The sequence below is a fragment of the Melospiza melodia genome, unplaced genomic scaffold (genome assembly GCF_035770615.1).
Source record: "Melospiza melodia melodia isolate bMelMel2 unplaced genomic scaffold, bMelMel2.pri scaffold_35, whole genome shotgun sequence".
NCBI classification, from domain to species: Eukaryota; Metazoa; Chordata; class Aves; order Passeriformes; family Passerellidae; genus Melospiza; species Melospiza melodia.
Window position 1 is genome coordinate 189,155 of NW_026948670.1, and position 26,216 is coordinate 215,370.

Consider the following 26,216-nt stretch of genomic DNA (forward strand, 5'->3'; position numbering starts at 1 on the left):
AGCCCTAATAATGGAGCCAGAGTGTGGGTCCGGAGGCCAAATGGCCCTCCCGAGGCAGCTGAAGGAGCAGCTGCTAGGAAAAACAACTCTGAGTCCTGAAACCTGGTCAGGAACAATGGGAATGTGTCCCTGCAGCCAGGGATTCTGTGTGAGAACAAGTAGATCTGCGAGGATATTGTTTTACACATCCTGCCAGACCAAATCTCCCTGTTTGCCCCAAGGGCCCCTGTGGAAAATGCTCTGATCCACGGGGCTCCCTGTGAAGGCTGCTGTGACACTGAGGGACTTGCACAGGAATTCCATCCAGGAGCCTGGGTGCCCCTCAGGGACTGGGACCCGGCCCCTTCCAGCCAGAGGGGAAAGGGCCCCCCAAGCCTTGTTAGCCACAGACAGCATGGTAAAGCTGAACAGCAAAGGGCCTCAGGGCATTATTCTGGAATTAAAAAGGTGCCAGCTCCATGGACAAAAGAATTCTTGTTCCTAACTCCAATGGGATTGAGAAAATAGAATGAAGAACGGTGTCACTAAAGTACTCCTGATGTCTGTAAGGTGTACCTTGATAGTCAGCCAGAATCTTTGTCTGCCCCAAACACCTCTAGTGTTTCACCAAGGGGTTAGTCATCAAAATGTAATGATGGGTTATGATGGATTGCTGAGCTTCTTTTGTAATTCTTTGCTAATGATGATGTGCTTTGCTGAGCTTATCCTTTTGTAAATCTTTGCAGCTGTGCATGATATAAATGACACAATTTCTTAGGCTGGTGTCTGTGTCTTTGGTAGTGACCCTGCCCACTGGTGAAACAGGGCCCCCTCTTGCCTTAAGTGTTACCTGGGAAGGCAAAAACCCTCCCTCCAAAATTATCCCCTTCCTCCTTGTTCCCCCCTTCACACCCTGAGCATGATGTGCTCTGGTCTGGGCTATGCCCGGGCTCAGTTGGGGTCCTCTGTCCTGGCTGTGTCCCCTGCCCAGCTCCCCCGCAGCCCCAGCCCCTCCCCAGCGTGGCCAGACCTCCTTACGAGAGTCCCTGCATCAATATCAGCCACTGAATGCTGCAATCACTTCTTGTGTAATAGGAACAGCAATAAAAGACACCCTTTATAATAGGAATACATATTTCTTATAAGCTCTTTGAACTCTTTCTCCATAACTGTCAAAGGAAACCCTCCTAATGAACTGCATTGGAGCAGAGGGAAATCAAGGCAGAGCCATGGTCTGTCATGACTTGCTTGATCCTAATGAGCCCCGTGGTGCATTTGGCGTGAGCCCTGGAACCTCAGGGCCTGGGAGGAGATTGCACAAACGTTGCCAGGAGTCAGTCAGAAGAAAACCCCAAAGTGTCTCAGAGCACTAATGGCTCCCACTGAGGTCCATCCCCAACAGAGGCTCCTCACGGACTCCTTACAGGACAGAATTGGAGACCAGGATGGCACAAAAGCTTCTCAAACACTCAGTGTGGGAAGGAAAATCCAAAGTACCTTAAACACCTTGAGTGTCTCAAAGGATTAATGAGCCCTACTGAGTGTAAGTACAAAGCTCTCCAGGGACTAATTAACACAGATAATTGGGGCCATGATTGCACAAACCTCTCCCAGTGTCTGTATCCAAAGGGAAACACCAAGTACCTTAAAATAACTGAAGTACCTTGTAGCATTAATGAGCCCCACTGAGTGTTGTTACTGACAAAGCCTCTGCAGGGACTAATGACAGCAGATAATTGGAGGCCATGATTGCACAAACCTCTCAGAGACTCCAAGGCAAAAGCCAAACCCAAAGTCCTTTGAAATACCTGCAGTCCCTGCAGGGAGCATTGAGGAGCCCCCAGGGCCATTCCTGAGCAAGGCTCCCCAGGGACTCCTTCCAGCAGATCCTTGAGGCCACTGGGATGTGGGCTAGGGGCAGATGCTGAGGGCAGGACAAGGGGCTGACAGTGCCCAGCCTGGCTGGGGCTGTGCCAGGAGGCCCCAGGGCCTCAGGACAAGGTGTCTCCTCCCAGCCCTTGGTGGCACAGACCCTGCTGTGCCCCAGGGCACAAGGACTTGGCTTCTCTTTTTCCCCAGCTGCCCTCAGTGCCTCCAGTTCTCTGCTCTGCCTGGGGCCTTGGGACACTTTCTCAGTTGTGAACCTCAGTGGGACCCATTAAAAGTCCAAGAAAGTTTGGAGCTGGATTCTGACTTGGAGTTCTGGAGAGGTTTCTTCAGCTCCCTCTCAGGGACTGATGTTCAGGGCTCAGAGTAAAAGGGATGAAATTCAGGTATGATCTAGAAAATACTTCTTCCCTGTCAGGGTGGTGAAGTCCTGGCACAGGTTGCTCAGAGAAGCAGAGTAAATAAAGTCTTAGAATTCTTCTTTTCTGTCCCATTGCTATTCCATAAGTTCAAGTTTGGTTTTCAGAGTGCCACCTTCTCAGCTGGTTGCCATTTGTGTCCTGCTTTCTCTCCTGCCTTCCTTTGTCTGCTCCTTTTCCCTTCCACATGGTCTCTCTTTACCTGTGGCAGCTCCCAGCCAAAGACCTTCCCCTGATTTTTTTTTTCCTTCCCAACTCAAGTGCTCAAACAGCCCTGAATGAAGTTCTGGAGGCTGGCAGTGAAATGTCTGTGTAAGATCTTGCTCTGCTTGTGTATTGGCCCCTTCAGAATTTGGCCTTGAAGGGCAGGAGCATCTTTTCCTTGCTGGCAGCTGGAATTGCAGCCCATGGCAGTGTGTGCCAGAGATGTCAGAGGGCGATTGCTGAGGCTGCCGGGGCGTTGCTCCTGCCGTGCCTGCCAGGGGAGCTGTGCAGGGCAGGGTCAGGCTGCAGCAGCTGGCTGGGCTCCCCGAGCAGACAGCAAAGGTGGCTTTGCTGCACATTCTGCAGCTGGGAGCAGAGGGAAGAAGGGCAGGGAGTCCCTGACAGAATGCTGGAATGCTTGTGCCTGGAAGGAACCTGCCCATGGGTCCATCCAGGCTTAAGGTGCCATGAGGGAGAGGTGCCTCAGCCCCAGTGAAGGCACAAATGAGACCATAGGAGAACAAAACCATATTGTTTTGTTCATGGATTTTACTGAACAAGAAATGGGAGCTCAGGAGATCAAAGTACGAAAGAGGTCTTGGAGAGAGCTTAGAAGATGATCAGTTGGAAGTAGATACTTTTTAAGGTCCTTTCCTGCATTCTGGGATTCTAGAAGACGTGTAGATGTGAATTTGGATTTAATATTCTTCTTATTATTATAATTTCTTCTTCTTTCTTTCTCTTCTTCTTCTTCCCCTTCTTCTTCTTAATTGCTACTACTATTCTTTCTTCTTCTTTAAAATATTCTTCCTATTCTCCTTCTAAGTAATCTTATTTGCTTGCTATGCTTATTAACTATGTCATTCTTGATTTTTAATATTCTTATATTAATTACTAGTTTTTCATCTTCCTCTTCATCTTCGTATTCCTATTCTCATTCTTATTATTCTTACTAAATTTACTACTACTATTTCTTATTCTTCTTCTTATTCCTATTCTTTTTTTAAAATATTTTCAAAATATCTTTTGTGTAATTTTTTTAAAATTTTTTTTTACTACTACTATTTCTTAAACTCAACTTTAATTTGTTTCGGAGGAATGGTATGAGTCAAAGTCCTGCAGTCACATCCATGGAGCAACAGCTCCCACCTGTGCTCATTCCTCAGGGATACAATCCCAGAGGACCAGCCCGGAATCCTTTCAAGATGAGAGGAAATGGCCTTTGATGGCACCAGGGGAGGTTTGGATTCAATGTCAGAAAGAATTTTTCTCTGACAGAGGGGTGAGGCACTGGAAGAAGCTGCCCAGGGAGGCGGTGGAGTCGCCGTCTCTGAGGCGTTGAGGAGTTGTGCGGATGTTGCCCTTGAGGACGTGGTTGTGCGGTGATGATGGTGCTGCCAGAGTGCCAGTGGCACTGGGTGAGCGTCAGGGTCTCTTCCCACCTCGATGACTCTGGGATTCCCTGCTGAGCGCTCTGGCACCAATTGTGTCCCACACCTGCTGTTTAGGACTGGCCCCAGCAGTGACTGTGGGTGCTGGGGAGATGCTCCAGGCTGGCCGGGGCAGCTGAGGCTGCAGGGCCATGTCCAGGCCGAGGCCGCCCGTGTGGCTCCCTGGGGCCCCATGCAGGGAGCAGCCATCATCGGCTGGCTCGGGCTGGGCAGGGCCATGAGCGCTGCTCCTGTAGCTGCCGCGCCAGGCAGGGCCAGCAGAGCAGCGCCCGCAGTGCCTGCAGCGCCTGCTTGAAGCAGCCGGGCCGTTTGCTCAGGGCAGCGCTGCTGCCTGTGGGCCTGCGCTCCCAGCTGGCCAGCTGAGGCGCTGCCACGGCTCTGCGGGGCAGGCCTCGGGCTCTGGGGCCCTGCCTCGGGCCCCTGCTGGCCCATGGAGCCTTCGCTGCACAGGGAGGGAAGCGAGGCACACAGGGACTCCGCTGCCTGCCCCTCAACCCAGACCTCCTGAGGGACGGGTAGTGGCAGCCCATCTGTCGCAAGATCTGCCAGCCTTTGGGCCCTGCCTTCTCTTTCAGACAGCTCCAGGATACTGACTTCATGCCAGCCATCGTTGTCCTCCTCCTCCCACAGCAAGGGAGTGGGCCCGAAGCTGAAGATGCTGTTACCTGCACAGCAGTTCTGTGGCAGGTCTGTGCTGCTGCTGTCTTTCTCCGTGGAATCGTCTCGGAGTTCTCTGAGTTTTGTTTTGCTGCAGCTGGAGAGGTCTTGGGAGCTGCTGAACTCTCCTTGGGACAGCTCTGGCTCTGCCCCACCTTGGTACTCTTGGCAAAGCTCAGTCTGGCTGTAGGATTCCCAGTCTTCATTGCTGCCAGCTGAGGTGCCCTCCTCACTCTCCTTCTCTGTCAGCATTGAGCCCTGCTCTGCCTCTTCCCACTGCTCCCTGGGGGTTTGGGCTCCCAGTGGGCTGGGTGAGGGGCTGGCGGGGCAGCAGGGTCTGTCTGGAGCAGGGACTGGGCTCTGTGTCGCTGCTGATGGCACCATCTCCCTGGGGGCAGGAGAATGTGCCTGCTTCTCCTGGCTGTTCACACTTCCTTCCCTTCGCTGGCTCAGCTTTGGCTCAGTCACCTTCTTTTCCATTGGGGGCAGCTCCTGGGCTGTTGCCCTTTGTTGCCACTGGTAGGGCTGTTGCTGTGCCCCCTCTCCCCACAGCACCCTCACAGCCGCCTTGCACTGCTGCAACTCGTGGGCACTCATTGCTCTGCATGGGGACGCTTCCTTGGCTGCCATTGCGGGCACCTACTGGAAGAATTCACAGCTTGTCCCCTCTTCCCTCAGGCCAAGCTCTCGGGCCCCAACATCTCCCCACTTGTCATCTCTGTCACGTTTCTTCTCTTCTTCCATGATGACAAAGGGTCTCTCCTCCTCCTCCTCAGTGTCTGACCATGGCCAGGCTGAGGCACCCACTGCCCCCACCAAGTGCCTGCTGAGGGCCTGGTCTTGCCCCTAGCTGGGCAGGGGGCTGGGTGACTGGAAGGAATTGAGCTTTGTCTTTCAAAGGGAATTTTGGGGCATCAAGGGTGTCTTTGGTGTTACAAACTGAATGTAAAAATCCCCTGAGCAGTCACTGGCAGGTCAGGTCTGTGAGCACAGTGTGGTTTATGTGCAGGAACACGGGGCAGAGGCAGCAATGAAACAAGGCACAGCACCACACCTGGATTACCTGACCTCTTACCTGCCTCAAAACTGCACAGGCTCAGCTCCAAGCACCTCATTTTGAGAGTGATGTGTAGTTCTCACAGACCTCAGCCTAAGCACTCATGGGCAAAATTCTACTTATGCCCTACACAACTTCTAATTAAAACAGCAGGTACAAATTAGCATGAAATTGAATCCTTTAATGGATGGTTTTCCCTTTTCTCTTCCATTTAAAATCACCCTAACAAGCCTGATTCAATGTGCAAGTGGAATGTATCCTCCAGTGAAAATTCAAATTTAAGTCACTGCAATTTTACATGTGAATATTTTTTCCTCTAGCTCCTATACAGCATGAAGCTGGAAGTTCCCGCTGCAGAGGACACTGACTTCCAGTGACACACAGGGAATAAAACCCCAAAACTCCTAACATTTAATTATCCTGTCCTTTACCAGGTGCTGAACCTCATCTCCAACACCTGAAAAATTTAGTATTTTCCTTTTCATCCCAAATCCACCTTCTTCTCCCACAGCTGTCAGGGCCCTGACTGCACTAATTGTGTGACCAGTCTCAGCTGGGGCTTCCACTCACACTCTTGGACAGGGACTTTATTTAGCCTTGGGGTTTAAATAGAACAATAGAATGGTTTGGTTTTGCAGGGACCTTAAGTTCATCCAGTTTTAACTCTCTGCCATGGTCAGGGACACCTTTGCTGCTGCAAGCCCCATCCAGCCTGGCCTTGGATGCTTCCAGGGATCCAGAGGCAGCCACAGCTTCTCTGGGCACACTTTGCCAGGGCCTCACCACTCTCACAGGAAAGAATTAATTCTCAATATCCAGTCTAAATCTGCCCTTTTTCAGTTTAAAGCCATTTCCCTGTGTCCTGTCACTGCAGGCTCTTGTCCAAAGTCCCTCTCCAGCTCTCTCTTGGAGCTCCTTTAAGCACTGGAAGGAATTCTAAGGTGTCTCTGGAGCCTCCTCTTCTCCAGGCTGAACACTGATCTCTCCCAGCCTGTCTGCCCAGCAGAGATGTTCCAGCCCCTGAGCCTCTTTATGGCCCTCCTCTGAACCTACCTGACCATGTCCTTCTCCTGCTGGGATGACAGAGGTGACTCATGGGTGTCTTTGCTGCTAATTCTGTTCCTGAACTGCTGTTTGGGTTTCCTGGGCTGACATTGTGTCCATGTCTTTGCTGGATGGTCACTGGACCATGTCCTCTTGGTGAGCTCTTTACAAGGCTGGTGTTGTGGCCACCCTCAGCTCCCAGATTCCTTTTCCTGAGGGACAACAGCAAGAGCTGGATGAGGCTGGGCAGAGCCACTAAGTCCCTGTGCGCTCAGGACACCAGTAATGTTTTGCTCTACAGCATTTTTCCCCCAGACAGTGTCTACTGTCAGCACTATTTCCTTTAATCAAAAAATAAATACATTTCAGCGTGGCTCATGATGCTAAATGAAAACAACAGGGGGCTAATGAGCATTGTGAACAAGGCATTAACATGGCAGAGGTTTCCACAAGAAGCTGCATCCTTCTTCCAACAACATGTATACACAACTGTGTCTACAGTTGTGACCTCATCTGTTGACTTTAATTCAGGGAATAAATAGATTTAGATGTCTAACTTTGGTTTATCTTTGTAGCAAATTATGCATTGTGTTACACTTACTAATAAGGAACAAAACTGCCAACTCTGTTTGTGCAACTGTTCAGGGGTCATTCTTACTCTTCAGTGAACACATTTAACACATCTAATATTCATAACTGTGTTAGCACATTTAATATTCATGAGTTTGGGGTAGAAGTTAAAGTGTTACTCCCCCAGTAAGTGTTGTGGGAGGCTTGGGCCAGTGTCAGTCTGTAAAGGGAGGGTGGCTGTGGCCCTGCTCTGGCAATGGCACTTCTGAACACACCCACACAGGCCGTCCGCGAGTTATATGCGTCCCCAAGGCTGAAATAACACGTGCAGGCCAAAACTTTTCTAATCCCTTTTCCAAATTTATTTTTTACCTCTTCTCCTTGAAAATCTAAAACCCTGGAACAGCCTTGGCTACCCCTCTAAACGCTGCTGGACAGTGGGCTCATTAGAGCGGCCACCATCGCTGCTGGTGCGGTACTGTGAGGGAGAACCTCACGGCGCAGTGGCACCAGCCCCGCCGAAACGGGAGGACGGGAAAAACCCATGAAGAGAAGCCATGGTAGGGGACGGGGAGGGACAAGGAGGGACAAGGAAGGACAAGAAGGGACAGGAGGGTCAGGGAGGAACAAGGAGGGACAGGGAGGGAAGGAGGCATTCCCACCTGCCCCGTCCCTCCCCTTAGCCCGGCCGCCATTTCGGGAGCTCTGCGGGCGGGCGCGGCGCCCCCTGGCGGCCTCACAGCCGTCCCGTCCCGGTGGCCATGAAGTCCATGTTCGTCACCGTGAGCACCACCAGCTTCGATGAGCTGATCGCCGCGGCCCGCTCCCCGCCCGCGCTGCAGGTCAGTCGGCCGAGACACCGACACCGGCCCTGGCCCGGGCCTGCCCTCCCGGGGCTGGCGCCTGTGCGCCGCGGGCTGCCCTGCCCTCCCTGCCGCATCCCGGCAGCAGTGCCGGGGCGCCTGAGGGCGCCGTGGCGGTTCGGGGGTGCCCGGCGGAGAAGCATGAAGTGTTGCTTGAGGAAGGGGAGGGACGGCCTGTGGGACGGGGAGGGGGGGGTGATACCGGGGCCGGGGCCGTCTGGAGCTGGGCACAGCCCTCACACAGCCTCTCTATCCCCGCCTCATTCCCTTCGTTCCACCTCCGTCATTCCCCCCTTCTTCTCCATCTCTCTCTCCGTCCCCCCTCCCCACCATCTTCTCCGCCCCCCTTATCGCTGCTGTGCCCGCAGGCGCTGCAGAGCCGCGGGTACCAGAAGCTGGTGCTGCAGGCGGGCTGGGGCTCGCTGCCGCAGCCGCAGCCCAGCAGCAGCCCGGCCGCGGCGGTGGAAGCGTTCCGGTTCAAGGACTCGCTGGCTGAGGAGCTGCAGAGCGCAGACCTGGTCATCAGCCACACAGGTACAGCCCGGCTGCTTCTGGGGCTGCGGGAGCTCCGTGGGATGAGGTCTCTCCAGCCCGGGGTGAGCTGGCTGGGAGTGCTGAGCTCCACAGCTGGGTTGTTCAAGAGGCTCCCCTCTTTCAGCAGCGAGTAGGGGGATATTTGATGTCTCACCATGTTTTCTGTTCCTCTTGTAGGTGCTGGTAGCTGCCTGGAGACTCTAGAGAATGGAAAACCACTAATAGTAGTAATAAATGACAAGCTGATGAACCATCAGCTTGAGCTGGCCAAACAGCTGCACAGAGATGGCTGTGTCCTCTACTGTAACTGCAGGTATGGAGCTGCTGGGGCTGTTCCTGCTGGGCAAGAGCATTCAGTCCATGTGACTGCACAGCTGAGAACGCAACAAGGTAATTTACATCCTTCTCTGTCATCTCCATCTGGATATTACATTTTCCAGAGTGAATAGACTAACACTATGTAGAAATTTACCACACTTACCAAGCTTTTTTACCACGATAATTATTTTATTACCACTTATAAATATTTTTTTTTTCATTTGAGGTAACATATATTTAGATTAAAAAAAGAAAAACACTTCAATTCAGGAGATTAATAAAGCAGATATAGATATTATCTGGTTAGTAACTTTAAATACCCCTGTCTTTCAGGTACTCATTCAGGCTGCCCTTTTAACCAAACTTCCTGAATCCACCATACCATCTGACAAGTAGTTTCACAGATCCACTGCCTGTCACTTCAGGAGCAAAATTTAAACTAAACTAACAAAAACACACAAAAAACCCCCTACCCCACAAGCAAACAATGTGTGAAAAAATCCCACCATCACCAAAACTCCTAGCTCCTTTTTTTAGAGTTCATCCTGACTCCTGTTGGGTTTATTTCTCCTCCTGGTTTTGACTGTATCTTACTGTTTTCTCTTTACTCATGATTGACTCCACTCTAAAAATAAAAGCTGACTTTTAAACTGAAGGCAGAAAAAATGTAACGCACTTTACTTAGTCTGCATCTTGTTCCTTTGCCTTGCAAGCAGAGTTTCCTATGTTTCAGACGAGCTTTCTGAACAGACCAGGCCTGGCATTCATTTAAATTGAGCAAGTTTCCTAAACTTATTATCTTGGTGCTTCTGTCAGCTTTGGAATATTTATTTCTTTGTGTTGGGCAGTGCCAAGCATTCGAGCCTTATTTGCAGCCTGATACTAGCAAGTGACAGATTGATGTAGCTGTTCTTTCTGACCCTTTCTGTGATCAGGGGAGAACTCTTCCATGTGTTCAAATAGGATGGATTTCCTCTTATGGTTTATGGAGCAGAGCCTCAGATCTTGCTCAGTCTCCCAGCACTGCGACCACAGAAGATTAAAAGTGTCAAAGTTGAGTTTGTCTCAGAAAGCTGATGGAAGTGTGTTCTCAGCAAGGCTCCCTACCAGCCAGTGCTGGCTGGGGCCTGCTGCTCTGGGCATTCTCTTCCTTTCCATACATATTCTTATTTAATATTTCCATGCTAAAGAATTATGTATGGATGCGTAGAAAGAAAATTGTATTTAAAATTTTCCCATGGGATGGCTATTTCTTTAATTTTTGCTTTTGGTCTGTTTTTACTGCACTCTTGTGGATACAATGCAGTCAATGAACTTGTCAGCTTTGAAACCTTTTCCTCCTGGACAGCCAGAAAAGTTTGCTTCATTCTTGAATAAAGTTCTTGGGTTACAATAAACAAAACAGAGAAATAAAAAAGTTGGAACAAAATGTGTCATCTCCTCCACTTAAGATCTGCAGCTGGGCCAAACACTCAAAGAAAATTTCATTTAATATTAACTGATATTAGTGTCAAACTCATTCAGCTTTATGCATAAAAGAGTACAATGCCAATAAGGAGGGAGTATGAACTGTCCTGCGGCATGGACAGACATATTTCTGTCACAAAAGCTGCACTGGAATGGGAATTCCACCAATGAGGACAAGTTAAACTACTTCTTTAAAGGCATAGCATATGCCTTCTGGTCTCTTGACCTTTTTTGCTAAACACAGGTGGAAATGTGAAATACAACGCTGTGTTTCGTGTCAGGTACAAACAGGCGACGTGTATTTGTGAATGAGAAATGTGTGGACCCAGACAATGGGCGAGCTGTGAATTCTATTAATAAGTGAGGAAAATAAAGCATGGAAAAAGGCCTTTGAACCTATTTTTGGTTTGCAATTAACGCTGGTTGATTTAGGAGCATTGGAATTAAGGTGTTAAAGATAAGGCTTTTTGCTTGCATTGAATCCATAAACAGCTCTGCAATAATAACCTTTTGAAGCATAATTTTAGAATATTACTTGTATCCTTGAAACTATAGCTTTGGAATATATAAACAGGAAATATGCTTATCTCACGCCTTATTGAAGCAGAGAAAAACAGCTTGAGAAAGGAAGATGAACATCACCTGAAGCGTTATGAACAAAAATTCTGCCAATTTTTTTTGTGAGAAAAAGCTTACCATGGTTGCTGCTGGGCTGCTGCTTGTGTTATGGTAATTATGGGTCGTTGTCGTTAATAGTTGGTTTTGTATCAGTAAAAACTCTAGCTGGGGCCAAGTTAATGGCCCTTCTCTGAGACAGTGAAGGGTGGGGACCTCCCAAACAGTGAGGAGAAGAGACTTTAGGGGGGGGGATATGCAAAATAACTCCAGGACCAGCATGCCATGAGAAGCTACTGCTTCTAGCTTGCTAATAAAGACCTCAAAACAACAAGCCACCTAAGAGCTGAGAGATTGGAATGATGTCTGGACGTCAGGAACGGAGCGCTGAGCCTGCAGAGATGCTGAACACCGTCGCATTCCCTCTCACTCTGAGCACGGGAGTCGTCCCCATGCCGAGAGCAGGCCAAAAGAGGTGGCAGGATTAACATCGGAAGGGGTCACCACGCTCTACAGGCTCCCACGAGGACCAGACCCCCAGCTCTGCCCCTAGTGGACAAAGCTGCGCATATCCTCCTCCTCCAAGTCACCCGGGGAGAGGCGACGGGAAGCTGCAGCCCCTTCCGAGCTGCCCAATCCTGAGCTGATCACTTTTAATAAAGGCACTAAAAGGAGAAAAAGTCTCCCGCCCTGTTTATTTTAGCTGGGGCGCTCGTCCGCAATAACCACGCCAGAAGAGGACACCAGGACTGGCCATCTTGGACCTCCAGGACAGCTGGCTATCAGGACCAGAGAGATCGGCTCAGGACCAGCGACACAGAGGAGCACTGGAGCACCAGACTGGTGAGAAATCCGGTGGCAGAAGTGGGAGACGTGCACATGTGTGTGTGAGTGAGACGAGGGCTGGCAGCCGGACCTTCGGAGCAAGAGCGGACCTCTTGGTACCACATTTCCGAATGTTCGCGAGAAAGCCAGCCGGGAACAGGGGAAAGTGAGTGGAATTAGCGTGAGTGAGTCGTCTCCTAAGGGGGAAAAAAAAGGGCCCCCCCTCTCTGGGCATGCGGAGGGAATAGTTGTATGAGTGGAACGCACGAAAAGTAAATCCTGACAGAGGGAAGTCAGGCAGATTGTAAGTCCCGAGAAGGATTCGGGTAGCTCACAAGCCCTGCAGGCAAAGTAAGTCCTGACAAAGGAGTCAGGCACAAACCCCAGCGAAGGAGACTGCGCGTTGTTTTTAAGTCCTGATACGGTGAAGCCTAAAAATTGGCACGTTAGGCAAACTAAAAATCAGGCAGCAGTTTTTCCTGACTGAGGGAGTCAGGCACAACCCGGATTCTTAAGCTGACGTTTCATGTGTTCAAGTCCTGATAGATGTAAGACCTGACATTGGGAAAGTTGGACAATCAAGAGATCGGGCAGTTGTTTCAGTATAAAGTCCTGAGCATCATGCAGAAATTTGAAGTTCGGTGGAGGAGGCTGAAGCTCCTCAAACAAGAGGTTTATTTTTTTAAATTACCTGTCAGTAGAGGCACCTTTGGGATTTTTTACTGTTGAGACCTGAAAAATGGGAGGGTGTAATAGTAAAAAGACAGGCAAGAGACTGAGGAATATACCTTCCAATAGTCCCTTAAGAGAACTGTTGGAGAGATGGGGTTCTATAGAGGCCACAGAGGGATTAGATAAAATGAAAATGATCCACTACTGTGTAGAAGTGTGGCCGGAATTAGAGGTGCAAGGAGGATGGCCTTGGTGTGGGACAAAGGACAAGTGGATGTGCCAACAACTAAATCATCTGACAGCTCGAGGAGATACTGATCCTGAGCAATTACTGTATGTATCTTGCTGGTTAAAGAACGCTATTGGGGATGAAGGGGTGCGAATTTGTAAGGTACAGAAGAAGAAGTAGATTTTTTTAGGTCCTGCTTAGGTTATTTTAATCTGTTCATAAATTGACATGTGCAAATTCCAGTTGACACTGAATCCAAGTAACTCCTCATGCAGTTTGAATAGACATGAAAATCAAGACCCTTCATGGCTGACAATCAATCAGACTCTCCCTACCCCCACCCCACCATTTCCCCCATCCAAGCCCTGGCACTCAGAGCAGCCTTGTGCAAATCTGAGCTCCCTCCAGCCCAGGCTGCACCTGCAGCTTTCAGCTCCTTGGCTCCAACTCCCACCTGCTTTCCTTGGAGAAGGAGCTGTCCGAGACACAGAGGGATGTTCATTTAATCTCAGCCAACAAAGCCAAGGGAAGGCACAGCTCCATCAAATGCAAAAGTCATTCCTGTGGTGGAAATTACATCTACTTTCCACAGACATTCTCAGAGCAATGGAAAACACCTTCTGTGCCCAGCACAGATCCCAAGGTCCCCCCAAACCCTTCCTGCCCCAATTCTGCCCAGATTTGCTCTTTGCACACATGAGTCACACGCTGAAGTCAGGAGCTCCCTCCATGCCCAGGGGGAGGAAAAGAGAGAAAGGGGATGAAGACCTCTTCTGTGCAGAGACCAAAGTTCAAGTGCAGCCCATGCAGTGGGAATCATAACTCATCCGGTTTGTGTCCTTTGGGCTCAGGGACTGATGACACTCAGAGGCACAGAAAGGTTTCTTGTAAACAAACAGAACCTGATCATTTGAACAGTTTAATAACCATCACAGCTCTTCTCTCAGCTCTCTGGGATGTCCCAGCAGCATGTGACATGTCCCCTATCCCCCAGGGATTTCTGTACAAGAACAGTTCTAGATCAGGACAAAAGAAAAAAAACAATTCTGTGATAAATACAAACATAATTGAGGTGATGATTATTTTTATATTTATAATATATAAACTCGGAAATCTTGGTCAACTTCTTGCACCTCAAAGCATTAAACCAGTCAATTGAGAGGTACTTGAATGACCAGAAAGGACCTAGAGGAGAAAATCTGGGAGCAGCAGGAAGTACAAAGATCCAGCTGCTCTAAATGAAAAGATGGTCTTAGAAATGGCCATTAAAGGAGAGCTGGAAACACCTGATGGAAGAGTGAGATTAAATAATAAACTGAATAATGCTGACACAAGTAGATGAGAAGATCAGTGTTTCGTCTTCTGCCATCAGTATGCTTCCAGGGAATCCCTGTTCGTACTAGGAAAATTTTGCCATTTCTCAAAAGTACTCAAATGACCCACATAAAAAAGATTTGCTTGTATCTTATGATATAAGCAGGTATTAAAACCTGTGCCCCTTTCCAGGCAGACATCAGTTGTGTGCCTATGAACAAGCAGTGCCACTTGTGCCCTGAGGTTCCCAGCTGGGATTGGATCTCTCCGAGAGCACCCAAAGGAGAGCAGAGATCCTTGCAAGCTGCAGGTCCCTGACAGCCCCGCAGGGTTACTCTTCCATCAACATCTGCTCTGCTTCAGTCTGAAACAGGGCCCAGCATGGTGCCGGGATCATCAGAGAGCTGAGGTGTGTGCTGAAATTCAATGCCCTCCCCATCGCGCAGCAGCCCTGCATTTCCCTCCTGCAGCCTTGGTCTCCAGCACAGCTATGGAGGCTCTTTGGGCTCTGGACTGTTCCTGCAGCCCCCAGGGCAGCTGAGCTCTGCCTTTGGCACAGTCAGGCCTGGCCAGCGCAGGCCATGCTCAGCAATTGCTTGTGTGTGCCTGGCCTTGCTGTCAGCCCTGGCAGCGGCTGCCTGGCCCCTATGTGGCCCTGTGCCGGCCCAGCCACGGTGGCCCAGCCCCTGTGCAGGCCCAGCCCAGGCCAGGAGCATTGCGGCTGGGAACGGCCCCTGTGCCGTGGTGCCCACAGCAGCCTTGGGGCTCTGTGCCCCATGGCCTCTCTGCTGGGCAGCCTCTGCCAGCTCCTGCAGAGCCCGGGGCATCTGTGGGCCTGCATAGACAATGTAATGGGTTAAAACTTTAAGTTTGTTCATCAAAGCTGACAAAGTAATTCCAGTAAGACTGTTGCATCACCTCTAGTTTGTCTAAGTAAATTTCCAGACTTTAAAGGATAAGGAAGATGAAACCAAAAGACAATAGGTTTCACAAACAGTTGTTTATCTGTTAGTAAACTGTTAATATGGGTGGGGGGTTTGCTATGATTGATAACACAGTATCAGCTTATCCACTCAGTAAACCTAGGATTCCAGGAACTCAGCAGATTGAGCCTAAGAATTCCAGGAATCAGAGAAAGGAAAATTACCAACCTTCATCTTCAGACCCCAGGAGGTGGACTATGACCACCTGAACACAAAAGAAGAATACGCAGAGTACTACACATCAGCCTGGAAGCAGGACTGTATAAGAACTCCACGGAAAATCAGATGAGTGCGGCAGTGGTAGAGCGGAGACTCTCCTGTCGCCCAGCGCGCCCAGGACGCTGACTTTGCCTATTATCACTTGCTCTATCAATTAATAAATTTAATTTTATTTGGACTTATTAGTGGGTGATTCATTCCCCACCGCAACTAACCTATAACAGACAGCCCTGCCTCGTGCTCTCCAGACCTTTGGGCCAGCAGAGAGGCAGCCAGGGCTGGCCATGGCCAGGAACAGGCCCTGAGCCCTGCAGGAGGATGGAGCTGGGCCACAGCCAAACTCAGCCCAGGCCAAAGCTGGGCTCATCAGCCAGGGCTGCCAACACATGGGCACAGAGGCTGGGGCTGACAAATGTCCTGGGCCCCCTCCCTGCTCTGTCCATGCCACCAAGGGCACTGAGCAGCCTTCTCTCTGGGCCACTCGCCTGTTTGCAGTGCCTTGCACAGGCACTGGCCCTGCCCCACAAGGCCTGGCCTGAGTCCTGCCCCTGCACGCTCTGCCAGGCTGAGATGGACACTGATGGTTTCTGGGCCAGGCTCTCGGAGCCCAGCCCAGCTCCCTGCAAGCTCTGCCAGCTGCCCTGAGCTCTGGGCAGCACCAAGGGCCTCTCCCCAGCCCAGCCCAGCTGGCTCTGGCCCCACAGCTCTGCTCAGGCCAGGCTGCTCTGGGCACTGCCCCACGGCCTCAGCCCCTGGCAAGGGCACAGCAGCAGCTGCAGCTGCCACAGGACTCAGCCCCAGCCATGGGGGAAGGTGCTTGGCCAAGGCCAAAGGAGGCTCCCTGGCTGCCCTGCTCCCCTCGGGCTGAGGTGCTGAGAGCTCTGCAGCCCCTGCTGCCATCCCATCTGCCCAGGGCAGCACAAGAGCCCCGGCCTTGGGGCCCTCAAGAGCTGCTCCTGCTCCAGGCCCAGGGCCCATGCCAAAGCTGGGCAGCCACAAAGCTGTGCCCATTTCTGTTCATTGCTGCTCTGATGGGGATGGACCTTCATCCACTAGGAGGTTGCTGATCAGTTTTCCTACTCCGGAGGGCTCTTCTTTCTTGAGCTCTTCAGTTCACAAATTCACTGAAAAAGGCTCATAAACATTTGTTCAAAATAGACAAACAAGAAAAGCCCATGGGAATAATTTAAATTTTCAGTTCTTAGTCAAAATGCTCAAACTAGAAGAGCCCTGGAAATAATTTATATTTTCAGTTCTTCTGTGGTTTATCAGACATTTCAGAAGTGCATTTAAATTGAATGTACTGTATTGAAACAATGCAGAGAACATTGCTTTATCCAGTTTTCTTTTCCTGTTTATACATTGATATCAGCAATCCCCAATTGATATGGATCCCCAGCGTCTTCTGATGCAGTCTGAACAGATATGAAAATCAAAGCCCTCCGTGGCTGACAATCAAGAACACTTTTTCCCCATCCCCTCCCATCATTTCCCTCACCCAATCCCTGGCACTCCTATGGATCAGGAATGGTGTGGCCGGCAGGAGCAGGGCAGGGATTCTTCCCCTGTGCTCAGCACTGTTTGGGCAGCATCTCGAGTGCTGTTTGCAGTTCTGGGCCCTCCAATTGAGGAAGGACATGGAGGGGCTGGAGCGTGTTCAGAGAAGGGCAACAAGGCTGGTGAGGTGTCTGGAGCACAAGTCCTGTGAAGAGCAGCTGAGGGAGCTGAGGTTGTTTATCCTGGAGAAGAGGAGGCTCAAGGGAGACCTCATCACTCTCTACAACTCCCTGACAGGAGGGTGCAGCCAGGTGGGGATCAGGAATTTTTCCCATGAAACAGTGACAGGACAAGAGGACACAGCCAAAAGCTGCACCGCACCAGGGGAAGTTTAGCTGGACATTAGGAAATATTCTTCACAGAAAGGGTGTTTGGGCATTGGAATGGGCTGCTCAGGGAGGTGGCTGAGTCACTGTCCCTAGAAGTGTTTAAAGAAAGACTGGATGTGGCACTGAGTGCCATGGTCTGGGTGACAAGGTGGTGTTGGGTCTCAGGTTGGACTTGATGCTCTCCAAAATCTTTTGCAGCCTGGTTGATTCTCTGATGATTGTGACACTGCAGGTGCCTGGGGAAGCCAGGGGCCATAGGGACACTGCGGGGCCTGGTGGCACTAAGAGGACCATGGTGACACTGTGTACGACGTGGCAGCACAGAGCCAAGGGGCCATTGTGACACTGTGGGGCTGGATGGAAGCAAGGAGTCCATGGTGACAGTCTGGGTCCTGCTGGAACCACAGAGGCCACTGTGACCCTGCAGGGCCTTGAGGAACCATGCAGAGCATTGTGACAGAGCAGGACCTGGTGTCATGATGGGGCCATTGTGACACTGCAGGGCCCCATCGAACCAAGGGGCCAGTGCTGCTCCTCAGGGATTCCTGGAATGAAGGAAACATGTTTGACACCATGGTGGCCCTTGGGACCAAGAGGCCATTGTGACATGGTGGAACCAAGGAGAGCATTGCTGCACTGCCAGACCTCCTGGAACCAAGGATCCATTATGACACTTCAGGGCCTTGGGGGACAAAGGGCCACTGTGACACTGCAGGGCCCAAGGATCCAAAGGACTTTGTGGCACCAAGGGGTCCCATTGAACCAAAGAGACATTGTGACACTGGGAGGCCTCATGGAATCATGGAGGCCATAGGGACACTCTGGGGTCTCATAGAGTTGTGGTGACACCAAGCTGGCTGGGAGTGTTGATCACCTGGAGGGTAGGAGGGTTCTGCACAGGGCCCTGGACAGGCTGGATCCAGGGCCCAAATTCAACAAGGTGAGGTTTAACAAATCCAAGTGCTGGGTCCTGCACTTTGGTCATAACAATCCCTGCAGCACTACAGGCTGGGGACAGAGTGGCTGGAGAGCAGCCAGGCAGAAAGGGACCTGCAGGGACTGATGGACAGCAGGCTGGACATGAGCCAGCAGTGTGCCCAGGTGGCCAAGAGGGCCAATGGCTCCTGGGCTGGATCAGGAATGGTGTGGCCAGCAGGAGCAGGGCAGTGATTCTTCCCCTGTGCTCAGCACTGGTTGGGCAGCACCTTGAGTGCTGTGTCCAGTTCTGGGCTCCCCAATTTAGGAAGGCCATGGAGGGGCTGGAGCATGTCCAGAGAAGGGCAACAAGGCTGGTGAGGGGTCTGGAGGACAACTCCTGTGAGGAGCAGCTGAAGGAGCTGGGGTTGTTTATCCGGGAGAAGAGGAGGCTCAGGGGAGACAAGGCGGTGTCAGGGCACAGATTGGACTTGATGATCTCCAAGGACTTTTCCAACCTTGCTGATTCTGGGATTCTCTGAAAGCACCCTTGGAGCAGTTGCAGGAGGAGCCCTGGGCCTCCTCTGCAGAAGCTCCAGCAGCCCAGGTCCCTCAGCTTCTCCTGCCAGCCCCAAAGCCCATCCTGTCAGTCCTGCAGAGCCTCTGCAGCTCCTCCTCACTGCCCAGGGAGCCCCAGAGGCAGACACAGCAGCCCAGATGTGCCCCTTGGCCTGGGGTGCCTCTGGCAAGGGAGCAGCAGGAGGCACTGCAGGAGCCTGCAGACAATTCCTGCAGCACTTGTAGGATGATCCTGCTGCCCAAGGGACGTTCCCATGGGGCCAAGTCAGGAACTGCAATGGGGAGTGAGGCTGGAGAGGAAAGGGCAAACAGGGATGGGCTGTTTGCAGGGCAGGGAACAGGGATGGGCACTAGGAAGAAATTTTTTGCCAGGGAAGAGTAAAGAAATCAAAGGTGAAGCCAAGGAAATGGTAAGACAACTTTTGGGGTGGCTGCCAGGCAGCCCTGGCTCTGAGCAACAGTGTCTGCAGTGGGACAGGAAACTCCCAGCTGATGGGAACAAACTTTCTGGCTGAGTGCAGAGGCCAGGACAAAGCTGAGTGGTTTCCCTGGTGTCCCCCAGCCCTTGCTGGCCCCAGGGGCTGATGGCATTTGTGCTCCCTCAGGTTCATGTCCCCACACCAACAGCATGGGGGTGATCCCCCTGCTGTGTGCAATGCAAACAGGGGCTGCTGAGCCAGGGCTGCCATGTCTGTGCCTGCAAGGATGGGGCACCTGTGTGAGCTGGGGGAGAGGCCAGGGCTGCAGAGGGGGGATGTTGTTGGCAGCTCCATGAGGACGCTCTGGGACGCTGCCCTGGGCTGTGCAGCGCACTGGGGATGGATCAGCCCCTGCTCTGCTGCTCATTCCCGTCTCCCCCAGGGCCCGTGCAGAGCCCCAGCCATGCTGTTTGCCCCCAGCCTGCCCACGGCCAGCCTGGGGCTGCTCACGGGGCTTTTCTGTGCTGAGCATTGGCCTGGGCCTGTCCTTGAGAGAGCCTGGGCAAGGAGCCTGGAGACCCCAGGCCCTGGCCTGAGGCGTCAGTGCTGCCCCAGCAGTGCCCATGGCCTGTCCCTGCTGCAGCCCCAGCACTGCCACCCCCAGGGCTGTGCCCGGCCCCGAGAGCACTCAGGCCCTGCAGCAACACCAGGGCCACCAGGGCAGCGGGGCAGGGCCACGGCAGCAGCACTGGCAACACCAAGTGCTGCTGCTGCTGGGCACAGCTGCTGTGCCAGCCCTGATCTGCCTCCAGCTCTGCACACAGACATTGCTGCTGCAGTTCCAGAGAAGGCAGCAAAAGGGGAATCTCTGCAAATAACTTTGCTGAGACATCCTTTATTCTGTCTAAAGCCTCTGAGAGAGCCCAGCTCCGCATCAACAAATCTGGGGCCAAAGTGAATGTGGAGCGAAAAAAAGTGGGAAATGGCAGAATCAATGACCTTGCTTTTGGACAGTATTAAAAATAGAAAACAAAGAAAAAGAACCCCCAAAATAAAAGGAACCATATATATCAATGATTACTTTTATTACAGGTGATTTTAGTGTTTCTGAAATTTTCTGGTCATTAGTGTCTGCACTGCAGCCTTGAGCTCCTAGTTCCTCAGGCTGTAGATGAGGGGTTCAGGGTTGGAGGCACCACCGTGTACAGAATTGACAGGGCCAGATCCAGGGATGGGGAGGAGATGGAGAGGGACTTCAGGTAGGCAAAAGAGCCAGTGCTGAAAAACAGGGAGACCACGGCCAGGTGAGGGAGGCAGGTGGAAAAGGCTTTGTGCCGTCCCTGCTCAGAGGGGATCCTCAGCACAGCCCTGAAGATCTGCACATAGGAGAAAACAATGAACACAAAGCAGCTTGAGGCTAAAAAGGCGCCATATTTTCTCTTTGCATACAACTCCCATCACACCCCGCGGCCCCATTAAGCCCCATCGGAGCCGGGACTACAACGCCCGTCATGCCCCGCGCTCCACAGTACCCCAGGATCTGCCCCCATCTGTCCCATCAGTGTTCCCCAGACGCTCTAGGTTACCTCAGAGCCCCCTCACCGCCCATTCAGGAGCCCCCAAAAGCGCCCCGGACCCCCTGAGTGCTCCCAACCCCTCAGATGCTCGGTACAGCCACTTGTGGAAATTCATTTCCTCTCATCCCCTGCAGCCCCAGAGCCCCTCAGAACACAGTCCCGCACCTAAAACTCCTGCTGCGCCCTGTGCCCTAAAGATCCTGGTTAGAGCTCCCCGAGCTCCCCGCAAGGACTCCCGAATTTTTTAAGTTCCCGTGAGGGTTTCAAGTCGCGGCTCGAACGCAAAAGTGTCCCATAACAGCCGTCCCGGACCCCCAAACATCGTGATCGAGCCACTTCTGGGACTACAGCTCCCATCATGCTCCATGGAGCAACTCTGGCGCTATTCCAGCCGGGACTTCATCTCCCGTCATCCCCATGCCCTACCAAGATCCATTGCAGCTGCGCCTAGAACTCCCGTGATGCTCTGCAGCCCCATTAAATCGTATGATACCTGCGCCTTCAACTCCCATCACCCCCCGCGCCCCAGAGAGCCCCGTCAGAGCCCCCCAAGGGCCCGCCTGGACCCCGAAGGGCCCCAAATTCCCCTCCCTGACCTCCAAGGGCCCCCCTGGACCCCCAAGTGCTGCTCCGACCAAGCACTGTCCCTCGGAATCCCTGAGTGGCCCTCCAAGTGCCCACCTGGCTTCACCAAGTGTCCTCCAGACCCTCAAGATCTCTCTGAATTCCCTCCGCAGACCCAAAACTGCCCCAAATGTGCCCCAGAAATGTCTCCAGGGACCCCAAAGTGCTGCCCCTTGACCCTGTGTGAGAAAAAGATGATGAAAAAGGTGGCAAAAAAGATGATAAAAAGACTAAAAATATAACTAATTACCATAAAGAGGAAGAAATAATTCGCCAATAAATATTAATTAATTCATGAAAGGAATTGTTTTTCTTAGCATGAGAGACAATTTTTTTTATTGCTAAAAAATGTATAGATTTTTAAAGAAAAATACAAACCCAATGTAATAAAAATAATAATATTATTATAAATTAGAATATTATGTTTATAATTTTATTTATTAATTAAATTTTATTTACAAGGAAAAATACTTTGATTTTTTATGTGTTTTGAGATGTCAGTCCCTGGTAGGCCATGTCAGACATAGTGAGGTTGTGGATGAGGAGCAGCTTGTCCAAACAGGCTCAGCCTGCAAGGGGCTCATTCTTCTCCCTGCCCAGACCTCCTAAGGAGACATACAGCATCAAGATCACCTGGGAAATGCTTCTATCCCTTCTTCTCTGAAATGAAAACAAAAAAAATATTCCGTTGACTGAAAAGAAAAATCATGATGTGCACTTTGGAATCTTCCTCCTGAAAAGAACTCCAAACTGACTCTAATCACTGGACAAGCCCTGGACACTCAAAGACAGTGGAAGGGAGACAAAGAGCTCCTGAGGGCTTTCTGTATTTTAATCAGCCCCATGCTGGATTTGGAGCTGGCTCCAGGAGCCTCAGGCACGCAGAGAAGGATGGAGAAGCTGCTCAAGGAGTCAGCAGCAAAACTCCAAGTGCCTTGGAGCATGGCTGGGCCCCAGTGAGGGCAGGGAGTGCCAAAGGCTGCCCAGGGCCTGGTGAGAGCAGATCCTTGAGGGCAGGATTGCAGGGAGCCCAAGGCTCTGGGCAGGGAACTGCAGTGCTGGGCAAGGCCCGGCTTGGCTGGGTTTTCTCTCCTTTCAAGAGTCTCTGGGTAGACACTGTTGGTTTCAGGTCCATGGTCCCTGTACTGCTCTTGGCCTGCTCTGGTTAGGGTGACAAAGGCAAAAAGCTCTGACCACGGTCCTGATGTTGTCTTATGTTTTCTGTTGTTAGAAGTGTTATTTTAATTCTTCATTTGGGTGGTGGCTTGTTGTTCTAGGGGTTTTTGTAAGGTCATTCTTTTCTTCCTGGTCTTATGGGATTTTCATATTTGGTTATTATGACATAATCCTCTTCTTTATGGTGTCGGGTGGTTCGCCATCTTAGATTAGAGTGGGAGTGATAGTAAAAGGTTTTAGAATCATAAAATTTCGGGAATTAGAAAGAAGCTAGACTCAGTGGGGCCCTGGAAAAATGTTTAAAATGGACTCTGAAAATGTTAGGCTTTGTGTTTGCCAGATCATGTGAAATTACATTTACTTAAGCAGTATATGAAAAATGATATAATTGTGATGATTATTTAGTAATTAAATATAATTATTGTATAATCATAAGAGGAATCATGAGAAACTATGTTAGAAAATTAAGGGGCACCACGAGGAGCCCATGCTTGGCTGAAATCTATGTAGCCAATAGAACAATATAAGTTTAATAATTAACATGAAAGTTATATAACGATAAAATATAAAAACATATTCATCCTGAATGTATGGTTGGAGACAGATTTGGGTTTGTACCCCTGACACCCAGAGCTCTTCAATAAAAGCACCTGCATAGAATCATTCTCGTGATTATGCTCTTCTGAACGCTGACAGGAGCAGTGGGGGGAACACCTGACAGTGAGGGGATTTATATAATTATAAATCCCTTAACTGGCATTGGAACTAGACATAACTATTAAACATTCAACAAACAATCTGTAACTAACATTGGAACTTTATATGAACTCCTTTAACAATGAACTTTATATCAATTTCTTTAACAATCGATTCTCTACCATTTTCCCCTCTAATTGTTCAATTGGGCTCAAGCCTGCATCAATTAGCAATTACTTCTTCTTGAAAGTACAATTTTTGATATTGGTTGTAAATTTGCTTGGCATCTTCATGTTCTTGGTCATTCATTATCATGGTTACTTTGGCTTCTTTCTTATTAAGCTCTTTTGGTATCATTACACTTGCTTGTACACCAGATGTTACAACTCGGATTATACAGGGAAGCATGCAAAGTAGGAGGATCAAACCAGCAATTTCACATAAGATGAAAAAGGCTATTTTATTCCACCAGTTTCCTTTTAATGACCAGAAATTGTCCCACCAGCTGGTGTCGAATGTAGGGGCCCACTCTTGTGTTCCAACATAAACTAACTTACAGATTTCCTTTGAGATATTTCTAATTACTTCAGTGCAGTCATCTGTTTCTAAGCAGCACTCAGAGGAGTTAAATTTTCCACAAATAATAAATAATCTACTGCTAGTCTGATTTGATACACCACAGTACTAGTCAGGGATAGTTGGTCGTTTATGTGGTCTAAGGCCAGAGAGGTTCGGTTCGATACCATCTCGAGTGCTTCTTGTAATCTCAGAATCCGATTTAACCCCGTATAAATTGGGCTCCGGTGTCTCCAGGACCCATCTTGAGCCCAGGTCACTGGTCCATAAGTGCAAATTATTTCCTGGGGGTCCATACTGTGTTTTTCCGTGTCTGGGTTCCTCCAATTTCAATTAAGTTTCTTTTTGGGCAGCTAGATCTGTTCAAATCATCATATACTGGGACCCCTAGGTTCAATCCAGACTCTTTTGGGAGTAAGAAAAATGACGGTTTAATAATTCCCATAGTGCAAGTGCTGCTCCACTCCCCGGGTAATTCAGTGTAAGCCACATTCCCACATATCCAAACCAGGTTTTCTGGAGCTTTCCGAGAAGCATCACTGATAGCCATTGGAAATTCCCAGTACTTGGATATTTCTCTCACTCCCCAGAATGGGTTTATTCCTTTTCCAGTACACTCATGGAATTAATCTCCTTCTTGATAGATACACCCCATTTCTTTCTTCCCAATGGACCAGTATTTATTTGGCTTTCTAGGGATCTGTCTAGCTAATGGATGTTTTACTTTTAAATATCTTTTACAGGACATTTCTCCTACTTGGGTTTTATACATTTTCGCTTTCCTAGATATACATTACTCTTCTCCAATTATTTTAGACATTAATTCCCACCATTCTTTTCCTCTTTGTCCAACAGTTGGTACTTTTTGTCTAGTTTGTGTCCATTTTAACATATCTATTGGTCTTAAGCTGATCCCTTCCCAAGGCCAGACTTTGGCCATTTGTGTATTTCCACAGATTCAGCAATTACTTACATTCAACTCTTTACTGATCTTTTCCACTAAATCTATGAACCAGTTTTTCCCACTAGATGTTTCTAGGTCTTCTTTCTCATTTACTGATGTTGTTACTTCTTTCTCTTTTATTAAGTCTTCTGTGCCTTTTTGATTGGACTTATGTTCAAAGCAAAGCCAAGCATCTCCTATAGGACACTCCCCAAGCAGTCATTGCTGGTAAGTGGCTATATTTTGTGAAATCCAGTAAGTCTTCCTGTGCCCTTGGTAGGTTGCTAACAGAGAGAGGTTGACACAGTTTAAATTTGTATGTACTCGTATTAAAGATATGGTTTCTTCCCCTCTGTAAAGGGGGTAGTAACATTGAGCACATGGGCTCTTCTGACTTCCCAGCATGTTGTTAACAAGTTAGATCAGTAAGAGCATTCCCAGGAGTCTGGTATGAGGCTTTCCCCTAAACTCTACAACTACTGAACTGCACCCAGTGATTGGAGTCGCTGTTTTTAGGTGGACTGTAGACTCACCCAGCCTTGTCTCCTGCTTATGCTTTTCTCCTACAGAAGAGCTCATTGGTTTTAGTACAGAGTTTTTAATTCTCTCAGTGTCAACACATTTGACTTTTCTTTACTAATTTATTTTTGCCCTGATGGATATTTTATAGGAGATTGCTTTGTACACTAAGATTGGAGTTAACTGGGGCATTTAAACTTTTTTACATGAAAACATGACCTAAAAACCTTGAACTCAATGGTCAGATGACTTTAACAATTTTCGGTATCCAAAACGATAGAAAAAATACTCCAAACAAATAACGAGGTATTTACTCTTATGCCTAATCCTACAAAATTACAATATACGCGGAAATGAACAAAGGCTCCAACACAAACTAAAACCTGTACATTCATTATTAATCACTAACTAATAATAAATGCAACAGGAAAGTATCTACTTTTCAAACTCAAATTAAAATATAAATAACATTAACTACAATTTTTAACAGTTCTTAACAAGTTTTGATTATTTAAACAGTTCTTAACAAGTTTTTGACTATAGACAGTCTCCAATAGTCTTTAGGTCTCCTTTGGAGGGTTAGCTTTAGATCATCTGAGTGATTAGTCACAATCCATTCATCAGAAGACTTAGAAGGGGATGTGGTTGGTTTTGACTCTTCAGTGGGAGGTGGTGCAGGTCCTTTAATCTGGGTTATATGTGTCCACCCCTTCTCTTGGGTCATATGGCTGTATTGCTGGTGAGTAGGACCTGAAAAGGGCCTTCAAACTTAGGGGTTAAAGGTGAAGAGCTCCATGATTTAACTAACACCCAGTCCCCTGGATTGATGTTATGGCCCTTAGTGTCTAAGGGAGAGGTTTGAGGGAGATAACCCTTTCTCCTAAGATCTTCGAATGTATTTCCAATAGCCTTTAGATATTTTAGGGTGGCTGTCTCTCCTTCTGGATAAATTCCCATGCTATATGGGGTTGTCAAGAAGAGGATTCCAAACATCATTTC

General features: G+C 49.5%; 1 protein-coding gene across 1 annotated transcript; it reads left to right on the plus strand.

Moving 5' to 3' along the window:
* Window positions 1-8,029: 8,029 nt before the first annotated feature.
* On the plus strand, window positions 8,030-10,379 carry LOC134434388 (UDP-N-acetylglucosamine transferase subunit ALG13 homolog). The gene is made up of 4 exons (XM_063183053.1): window positions 8,030-8,110; window positions 8,500-8,665; window positions 8,843-8,977; window positions 10,267-10,379. The coding sequence occupies exons 1-4, from the start codon at window positions 8,030-8,032 to the stop codon at window positions 10,377-10,379; spliced, it is 495 nt and encodes a 164-aa protein (XP_063039123.1).
* Window positions 10,380-26,216: the final 15,837 nt, after the last annotated feature.